The following is a 9,923-nucleotide window of genomic DNA, read 5'->3' as shown; positions in this document are numbered from 1 at the left end:
TAACGAATATAAAATATTAAATTTATCTAATATTAAAGGATTGCTTAGGAAACATGGCATAATTATATTTAGATTTTTTACTTAGTGTTTGTTAATTTAATTTAAGAAATTGTATACGTAGTTAGGTTTTTAAATTTTTTTTTGTCATTTTCTTAAATAATAGTCTTGAGTATTATACGGGCGAATTCAGTAAAAAAAACTGTTTATTTACATTTTTTTAAAACAACAGACAATCATGTTTAAATTGGTAAGTAATTTAAGGATATAATCATCATTATAAATCTAATATAAAAACACTTTCGTAAAATCTATATTTGGTAAGGTTTAAATAAAAAATATCATTATAAGTTATAAATTAAAAATATATTTGAGGTAAAAGTTGATTTTGTTAGGAGACTTAATCTAACAAAAAAATATTGGTTTTTAACATATATATTTAGAGGTCGAAAATTAAGGAAAATTTTTTAAAATAAGAAATGTTGATAGTAACAAAATGAAATTTCTTCTCTTATTCTATTTTATTTCGGGTAGCTAAGACTTGAAGTCCAGTTATCGAAAGAAGTTATGTCTTAAGTGAAGTCATCTAATGCCAATCCTCACCTCATAACAAGTAATGTCGGCAATACCGATCGAAGGATAAAGATGTTCCGGAATTAGTTGTTAGCCTGTTTATGTCAAGAAATGAGAAAAACTAGTTGACGATGAGTAAGAGAAAGAATTCCTTGCCGAGTCGGTTGACAAGAAAGTTTCTTAACTATTTATTATTTTTCTCTATAATATTTAGTTTATGAATATTTCTTTTCTTTAGTATTTATTTTTTAAATGTTTTTTTTTACTTATTTAATAATTTAATATTTTATTGACTTCTAACCTAGTATGAAAATAATAACATAAATAAGAGAGAAGTGAGTTAGCGTGTCATCGTCTCCATCTCCCTTTCAAAGTCGTCTCTTCCGATCGACCGATTCACTCAAATCCTACAATTAATTTCAGTGGCTCGCAGCTCTTCATCAAGGTTTCTTTCACTTCATATCATCTCTTATCCATCCATCCAATTAATCACTTACCTTTCCTTTTTGCGCTATCTTTGATTCCTGAATCGTTCCTTACTTAGTGATTGGGCTTTTCTTATTTCTAGGGTTAGTGGATCCAGTTTGATCTGTTTCATTTCATGACCGTTATATATGGAATTTGATTTCTGACATTTTTTTTTGTTTTGCTGTTTTTGGGGGATTAGAATGTGTAATTGTTGTGTTAGTATGGGGGTTTACTATTGGATATGCTGCTATTAGGTTTTATAAATTTATGTTATTGTGGAGAATGTAAATGATGGAGAAGGTAATGGCTAACTATGCAGATATAGCAGTCCAAAATCATATAGCAGTCCAGGTCCGCTATATGATATATATAGGTTATAGCGCATAATTATGTGTGTATATATAAATATATATTTGAAAATATTTATAATTATATCAAAATTCATAGTAATATCATGCAAAATATTAGTAGGAGCCACCAACGAATTAGGATTTAGGAAGCGGAAGTCTAGTGATTTCTAGATTTAGGTTTAATTTTGTTGACTAATGAAGAACCAGCGCCCAGTGAATGAAGACTTTAGGCCTCGATTTAGGTTTAATTTTGGGTTTGGGCCTTTAGTTTTGGGTTTATTTCGCTTTTGGGCTGAAATAAAAAAACCTGCTACAAGCAGTGCTATACGGGTTTCAGAATAGCGGTCAAATAGCGGCCTTTAGCACCACTAATAGCGGAACCACTATAAGGACCGCTATGAGATGGTATGTCTGCTAAGCGCTATAGCAGTGCTATAGCACGCTATTGACTTGCATAGATGACTAATGAGTAGCAGGAAGGGTATGGGTTGCTTATGGGATATGAAGTAGGTGATAAGTTGGTTTACCTTTCGTGTGTTGAACTTTATTTGTTTAGACTTTAGAGAGTGTAGGGCTGTGAATTCAGCACGATCTGCACGTGGTCTGGAATAGCATCCTAACTCAAATTTTCATGTTATAGCTTGGAATAGTCCTTATATATATCATATTGTCTTAACAAAAAGTTGTTTAAATTATTGTTTTTATTTATTTTTTATTTCAGGTACAATTTTTTTATGCTGTTTAGTGTTTAACATCAAGTCCTTATAGGTGCTGCCCGTCTGCCTTATCGGTTCTGGTCTTTTATTCAATACTACAACTAATGTAATCAACAAACAGCATCCAAACATCACATGCTTTTGGATAATTAATGTTGATACACACATTTTCTTAAAAGATCTACACAAAGCTCCAACTCGACACTTGTTATGGACAACTTTCACCTCGATATCAAATGGGAAGATATCACATGCCCCATATGTTTATCCTTCCCGCATAATTGTGTTCTTCTTCAATGCTCTTCTTACAATAAAGGATGCCGGCCTTTCGTGTGCGGCACCGATCATCTACACTCGAACTGTTTGGACCGTTTCCAAGTAGCAAACAAAATGTCACCCGGGTCAAACTCACTTTTGACTTCTGACGAGTCAACCGTAATAAATCCAGACGCCACTAGCAAACCATTATGCCCTCTTTGTAGAGGTGATGTTACCGGTTGGGTTGTTATAAAAGATGCCCGCGTTATACTAAACGAGAAAGAACGTTGTTGCGAAAATGAAAAATGCATGTTTACCGGGAATTTTATTTCCCTTCGGGAACATGCTGAGGTGGAACACCCTCATGCACGCCCATCGAAAATCGATCCCGCAAGACAAGTCGATTGGGATAATTTTCAGCAGTCTTCTGAGATTATCGATGTTTTGAGTACTATACATTCAGAAGTGCCACATGGCGTGGTTTTGGGAGATTATGTTATCGAATACGGGGATAACGGTTCTGGAGACGAGTTTGAAGATTTTCCCGGTGCCAATGGAAATTGGTGGACTTCTTGTATTTTATATCAAGTGTTTAGTAAGTTTAGATGTTCTAGAAATAGAAGACGTGCAAGAGTTACGGAATCAAGGCGAGATAGCCGTCGAATGAGTTATGATACTTCTAATTCTGATGACGGCTCTGTGGTGTCTACGGAATTTGCGGATTACCGTGCTGATGTGGCAGAAAATGACTTTGTGACTAGGAGTAGGATGTCCAGGGGTAGAACAGGTCATCGCAGGTCAGCAAGTTTTTTTTTTTTTTGGTGCTTTTAAATATGGAAGCTTATGTTACGAAAGCGATATGTAGAACCATAATGTTTTTGCTATCGTCTGTTGTTTCTCATTAGCACATACATATGCATGCTCTGATGGTTATTTTTGTTTGTTCTTGTTTTATGCAACAGGTCGCGAAGACGTCCCTCTCGCTTCTATGATAATTAGGTACGACACATCACACTATTATGTATCATGATTCATGCCCACCCTTGTGATAATAAATATTTAAGGAACTAAACATCTATAACAAAATGAGATTTTTTTTTTTTTTTTTTTTTTTTTTTTTTTTTTTTGACAAAAAGTGGTTTTAAATTTTAGTTAACCTGTTATACAACCTGATAATGTAACTCAGATTGAGCTTTCATGTGTTAGTTTTTAGTTTGTGATTTTTGCTAGATTTTCTTGTGGATCTTTAGGTGGCCTGAAGACTTGGTTTGGAAGACAAGCATTTAGATTAAGACAAGCATGTGATCCTGTGTAGTGCTGGTTTTTGTTGATGGTTTCGTGGAATTATGTTTTTTTTTTTTTTTTTTGAAAATTCGCTCGTGGATCACTGAATAAATCTAGAGACCCGTGTACATTGATTGGGGCAGTCTTTTATTATCGTCTTCTGATTCCAAACTAATGCAAGAACATATACCCATCTTAGCTGTGGTGCAAGTTTTTATTGTATGAAAATATGAACAACATTTTTTTGTTTTTATTTTTGATATTTGTATGGAGCTAAGATCACTGGTGATGGATCTGGTCGCACCAATGAAACATTTCGATAAAACATTTAATCTTGTACCATGAATTTGTTTATTTACAACAAATGTGCAGATACCAAAATGCAACAGGCTACAAGCCATTCGTGTTTGAGGGTTCGTCACCTGGACCCTGAAAGTTTGGTTATCCTAGAATTCGTAGATGTGTCATTCGTGTTTGAGGGTCCGTCACCTGGACCCCGAAAGTTTGGTTATCGCAGATCCGCATTACCACCCCATTGGCCTGGCGACACGCCCTAGTGCCTGCAAAAGTGGTGCCACGTCTGCGATGATGTGCATCCTAGAATAAGAGGCTGTAGTGGCAACTAGGTAAGAGGGAGTGTGTCAAAATCAGTCCAAACAAACAGGCAAACACAGTAAAACTGGACCCAAACTGACTATATTTAGTCTGTAGCTAGTGGTTTCAGAATAGCCTAAACCAGTTCTTTTTTTTTTCTTGGTTTGGTCTGTTCTTGAATAAAATCCACTTTCTTTGATTTTATTAAGAGTAAATTGCCATTTTAGTCCCTGAGTTTTGTTCAAATTTGCCATTTTAGTCCAAATAGTTTTTTTTTCCTCTGGGTCCCTGACTTTTCCCTTTTATTGCCATTTTAATCACATACACTAACTCCATCCAAAAACTCCATCTTTAACCAGGGGTATTTTGGGGATTTTCATTTTAAATGTTTTCAATTGCCATTTTGATCCAATTCCAAAAAACCAAAAAAATTCCAAAAATTCCAAAAATTCTAAAAAATAATAAAAATTCTAAAAACTCATAAAAATTCTAAAAAATCCGTTTCGGCGCGAACCGTTTCGAACGCGAACCGTTTCGAGCTGTACCGTTTCGACGCGAACCGTTTCGACCCGTACCGTTTCGACCCGAACCGTTTCGAGCTGAGTCGTTTCGACCCTAACCGTTTCGACGCGAACCGTTTCGACCCGTACCGTTTCGAGCTGAACCGTTTCGAGCTGAACCGTTTCGAACCGAACCGTTTCGAGCTGAACCGTTTCGAGCCGAACCGTTTCGAACCGAACCGTTTCGAGCTGAACCGTTTCGACGCGAACCGTTTCGACCCGTACCTTTTCGAACCGAACCGTTTCGACCCGTACCGTTTCGAGGCACGATTCAGCTCGAAACGGTTCGGGTCGAAACGGTACGGGTCGAAACGGTTCGCGTCGAAACGGTTCAGCTCGAAACGGTTCAGCTCGAAACGGTTCGGTTCGAAACGGTTCGGCTCGAAACGGTTCGGCTCGAAACGGTTCAGCTCGAAACGGTTCAGCTCGAAAAGGTTCAGCTCGAAACGGTACGGGTCGAAACGGTTCGCGTCGTAACGGTTCAGCTCGAAACGGTTCGGGTCGAAACGGTAAGGGCCGAAACGGTTCGCGTCGAAATGGTTCAGCTCGAAACGGTTCGCGTCGAAACGGTTCAGCTCGAAACGGTTCGGGTTCGAAACGGTTCGCGCCGAAACGGATTTTTTTGATTTATTAGAATTTTTATGATTTTTTTAGAATTTTTTGGAATTTTTTTGATTTTTTGGAATTTTTTTGATTTTTTGGAATTGGATCAAAATGGCAATTGAAAACATTTAAAATGAAAATCCCCAAAATACCCCTGGTTAAAGATGGAGTTTTTGGATAGAGTTAGTGTATGTGATCAAAATGGCAACAAAAGGGAAAAGTCAGGGACCCAGAGGCAAAAAAAAAAAAAAACTATTTGAACTAAAATGCAAATTTGGACAAAACTCAGGGACTAAAATGGCAATTTACTCTTTTATTAAACTACAGAACCCAAGTTCGTAATTAGCTGAGTCTGTCTTGAAAATGAAGCACGTTTAAACCAAGTTTAGAGTGGTCAGTTTATATTGTCATTAGCATGTAAAAATGCACAAATCCGCGGGGGTGGGGGGGGGGGGGGTGGGGGGTGTGTTTGAATCTAAAACCTGCTAGGAACCAGGTCCGGGTTTGGTCAACAAAGTCAAGAGCTAGGTAGGGTAGCAACCGATTCCAGTTACGTTCGGGTTTTTGACAGGGTTAGCCGGTTTTTTTCCCGGAGTTTGACCAGGTAGAGGTGGAACCGGGTCCAGTGGTTCAAGGTAGGGTAACTGGTATGTACACGTCGGGTAAGGTAGGAATAGGTTCCAGGTCGGGTCCGAAACCAGGTTTTTTGTGCATCTCTATAGTAGCATGTATTTCTTAATTTCAATTTGATATAGTTTCAACTGATTACATGAGCCACTTTTGCCTTTACATTTTTTTGCAAACAAGTACAAAAATCTATATGTTGCCTTTACATGAGCCACTTTTGCCTTTACATGGGTGTTTAGGTTTTTTGTGGTGATGTAGTGGGTTTAGTTTTAGGTTATTGGACACTTATCACTCTATAAATCCTTCTTACACTTAGAAGCCTTTGTAGAATAACTTGACCCTATAAGTCGATATTATTGTTAACTGATTTACTAAAATTTTAGGACTCAGGCCACAAGTTCTCATGTTGAAAAAAACCCGATACAAGCTTGGGTTTCAGCTCGAATTGTACTTTACGAGTCTGCTCAGCTTGTATCGCTATGAGCTCGATGGTTCAGCTCAACTTGTTGAGCAGCCCCACACCCGATGAACCGTATGTACTAACATGCTAACAAATCTCTCTTCTGAAACACTTCAAACATAGGTACTTGTTTAACTAATCAAACCCAAAGGTTGAATGATCAATAATCCTCACAATACATAAAGTGATAAGCAACATTAAACAGAAGACCATGAAAAAACAAACTTTGTAATCGAACTACAAGGCGAGAATCCGAGTGCCATATTTCCACCTAGGTGCTCATTGGCTCAGGGTTTGACGCATTAAGGATGTCCAACAATGAATTGTGCGCCTCCACCTCATCATGCCACAAAGGAAGCTGATCACCTGGGTAGAAGTTTCTCGTAACCCCCTCTGAGTTGATCTACAAACAAACAATCAAAAATAATTATTCGATCAGTTGGCAAACATAGTTTTTAGTTAAAGTTTCTCTAATTAAATAGTATCAATAATAATCTAACTATTTGAAAGGTAACTTACCGTAACAGTGCGAACAACACCCCCACTAGCACCATCTCGTGCTATGGCAAGTGAAACAGCCTTAACCACCAGTTGCTGCAAAAAAAACAAAATATGGGTATAACTTAGCTTTGAAACAGTATCGCCTCTTAACAAATGTATCTGGTTTATAATCCGTCACATGATATAACCGTTAAGGTTTTGTGATATTACTCACTTACCAAACAGAAAGATTAAGTATTTTCCATACAGACATTTTGTAATACGATATAAAATTGAAGTTACCTCAGCTTCTTCCTTGGTCATGCCCTCCTTCCATGCTTGATCAAAGAACCCGTATAAGTAACTGGAACCAGACCCTGCAGAAAATTAACCCATATAAAATTAACGGTAACCATTTCAAAGCAATTTTAGTGTTTCTAAATAAGAATGCAAACAAACCTCCAATTGCAAATGGTTGCTCAAGAATTGTTCCACCAAGAGGGATGCCATATATTTTCCCACCTTCGTATTTGTCCCAGCCTCCAACAATTATACCGGTTTGCAACATATTCTATTGATCATAAATTAAAGAAAGGTAAATTAAAGAAAGGTAAAAATGCTTAGCTAAATGATATATTACAATAGGCGTAATTAATATAATGACTAAATAAAAAGAATGCAAACCTTGTTATTGTAAGCTAAAAGTCTAACAAGGTTTGCAGCAACTTTCACAGTAGCAGGTTGACCGAGCTGAATCCTGTTCAACCACAAAAATCAATTAGTACTTCAGTGTGTTGTTTTTCTAATTTCTTCAAGATATTAGAGTAGAACTAAGAAAAAACATAGGATACTTTCAACTGCCAGTTGGTTATTTTGTGTAATTTAATAAGACCAACCACCACAATGTGTACAAGGACAAAGAGTACGTGATTCCACAGGGCATATAGTCATATACCATCTTGATAATTTGGAGAACATATTTATAAGCAACACATAGGAAGAAACAGAGAATAATATACTCACGTGTGCTGATGAAGAAAATATCTAACATAATCTGAGACAATTTGAGAATCTGCAGCCTGAAAAACCGAGAAACAAGACAGCTGTTAACATTGTGTATATTCCAAAAATGAGTTTCTGAGCTGGAATTTGGTTGAACTCGTGCGTGCCCACACGAATGCAGCTCCGAAAACCTGGGCCCGCGTGAGGCAATTTTGGCACGCACTCGGTTTTGTTTTTTTCTTTTTTTTTTTTCAGTTTTCCTGCTTATCCACCGCACCTCAGCACCGTTTTTGCGCCTAGGCGCGCGCCTTTTTGTGCCTCGGCAGCGTTTTTTTCAAAAAAACCCATTTTTGCGCCAAGGTTACCACCAGGCGTTGTAGGTGCGCCTCGCTGCGCCCGGGCGCCTAGGCGCGCGCTTTTTGCGCTTTTGACAACATAGAACTAAACATCTAACATCTACACAACAGGGACAAATGGGCTACTTCCCCACATTACTTGCATTTGATTATCAGTTAACTATATATTCTCTACATGATACATATACATTTTTTCTATCAAACCCCTAAACAGAACAGGCTCTGCCAGATATATACAACTTTGGTATTGAAATGTGTATAACTTTAGCTAGCCTACTAGTAAACTGGTTTCTCAACATGTAAAATACTTCCTCATTTATGAAAGAAACAAAAAAAAAGCTGTGCAATACAAGCTAATCTACAACAGTATCGTTAAAAATTTTCAACTTCATTACAATGTTAGCTTAGGAAATGAGAAAGTAGAGACGTTAAGAAGCATAGTGTTTGAGTCTCAATCCCTAAGCGAAAAAAATATAAAAAATTACACAAACAAACATTAAAGAAACTAAGAATATGAATTGGACCGTTCAAACTCACAAGCAGCTCAATCACATGACAGGTACTATCGAGCTAATTTGAATACATAGAGGGACTTAGAATTAGCAAGCTGGCGTTTAAAGAAATAAATTTGAGACTTAAGAAAAACTAATGTCTGAGAAAAAGAAAAGAGCAAATTAGGAGTCAATAAGTTACACAAGTTAGCAAGTCTAAAGTGTCAAAAGACTAAATGATGATGTTTCTTTAAAGTTCAAAGCACCAAGAAAATGACAAGCTCGGTTCCAGTTTGACTCGTTTAAACCAGTTTAGAATCAAACTAAAAACAAGCTTCATAAAATTTATAGAGCCCAGAACTAAACCAACAAAACAAGTATACAGGCGTAATACTAAGTTATAAAATTTATTAACCCAACACTAGTCACACTACGATAAACAGAATCATAACTTCAAAATAATAATATAAAAGAAAAAACTGTGCACATTACTATAGCTCAGTATTACGCCTCAATGCCAATAAGAGTTCAGTTTAAACCACACACTATACACCTAAACGAAAGCCACAAGCTGAACACTTCACCAACATCAACAAAACCAACAACAATCCTTTATCTAACATACTATACAAGCAATCCTCACAACTAAACCTATAAACTCCAACATACACATACAATAACAAAAAAACTAAAACTTCAAATATTAAATTATTTACCGATCCAGAGCGACAGATGTAGACATTATCCGTCAACTGAGTGATCTTATCAGACGCCCTATTAGCCACGTACAACCCTAACACAAACAAAATTTCAATCATCAAATCAATACACAACATCTAACGATTAAAACAGGTTATTTGTGTATAAATGACAAATTAGGGCTCAATTTACCCGTGCTGGTTCGTGAATCGGCGCCGAGAATTACGCCGCCGTTGTAAGTGACTCCGATGATTGTTGTTCCCATGGAGTGAGGAGCGTTGACGTCGGCAGTAGCATCGCGATCCATCGTCTTGGTTGCAAAGGATTTGTGAAGAAAAAAGCCCTAATTTGCAGAGATTTGTTGATTTTGTTGTGTTTGCAGATTTGTATTGTGTACTGGCTTTT

At 37.0% G+C, this 9,923-nt stretch overlaps 2 protein-coding genes across 5 annotated transcripts; one reads left to right on the top strand and one right to left on the bottom strand.

Moving 5' to 3' along the window:
• Nucleotides 1–881: 881 nt before the first annotated feature.
• On the top strand, nucleotides 882–3,899 carry LOC110930054. Of its 4 annotated transcripts, none has more exons than XM_022173273.2 (4): nucleotides 882–1,015; nucleotides 2,110–3,159; nucleotides 3,325–3,361; nucleotides 3,613–3,899. In XM_022173273.2, the coding sequence occupies exons 2-3, from the start codon at nucleotides 2,315–2,317 to the stop codon at nucleotides 3,359–3,361; spliced, it is 882 nt and encodes a 293-aa protein (XP_022028965.1). In that variant the 5' UTR covers nucleotides 882–1,015; nucleotides 2,110–2,314; the 3' UTR covers nucleotides 3,613–3,899. The 4 variants fall into 4 exon arrangements, with proteins under 4 accessions (XP_022028965.1, XP_022028967.1, XP_022028966.1 ...); XM_022173275.2 differs by having other exon boundaries at nucleotides 3,593–3,899; XM_022173274.2 differs by having other exon boundaries at nucleotides 894–1,015; nucleotides 2,157–3,159.
• Nucleotides 3,900–6,575: 2,676 nt separating this feature from the next.
• LOC110930055 (proteasome subunit beta type-6) lies at nucleotides 6,576–9,923 on the bottom strand. Its single transcript, XM_022173277.2, has 8 exons — nucleotides 9,711–9,923; nucleotides 9,536–9,612; nucleotides 7,994–8,049; nucleotides 7,655–7,727; nucleotides 7,430–7,541; nucleotides 7,274–7,347; nucleotides 7,010–7,084; nucleotides 6,576–6,893 (listed from the first exon to the last, which is right to left on the bottom strand). The coding sequence occupies exons 1-8, from the start codon at nucleotides 9,823–9,825 to the stop codon at nucleotides 6,762–6,764; spliced, it is 714 nt and encodes a 237-aa protein (XP_022028969.1). The 5' UTR covers nucleotides 9,826–9,923; the 3' UTR covers nucleotides 6,576–6,761.

This window comes from Helianthus annuus, chromosome 3 (genome assembly GCF_002127325.2).
Source record: "Helianthus annuus cultivar XRQ/B chromosome 3, HanXRQr2.0-SUNRISE, whole genome shotgun sequence".
In the NCBI taxonomy this organism is placed as follows: Eukaryota; Viridiplantae; Streptophyta; class Magnoliopsida; order Asterales; family Asteraceae; genus Helianthus; species Helianthus annuus.
The sequence above is the reverse complement of the archived record's forward strand: the minus strand, read 5'-3'. Positions and strand labels throughout refer to the sequence as shown.

Bases quoted from the DNA above. Each gene is read 5' to 3' on its own strand.
- LOC110930054 (XM_022173273.2), top strand. From the start codon at position 2,315: ATGGACAACTTTCACCTCGATATCAAATGGGAAGATATCACATGCCCC. The intron at 3,160-3,324 runs GTCAGCAAGTTT...TTTATGCAACAG, and splicing joins GGTAGAACAGGTCATCGCAG to GTCGCGAAGACGTCCCTCTC.
- LOC110930055 (XM_022173277.2), bottom strand. From the start codon at position 9,825: ATGGATCGCGATGCTACTGCCGACGTCAACGCTCCTCACTCCATGGGA. The intron at 7,728-7,993 runs GTGAGTATATTA...GTGGTTGAACAG, and splicing joins TATTTTCTTCATCAGCACAC to GATTCAGCTCGGTCAACCTG. The intron at 7,542-7,654 runs GTTTGCATTCTT...TATGATCAATAG, and splicing joins TTTTAGCTTACAATAACAAG to AATATGTTGCAAACCGGTAT.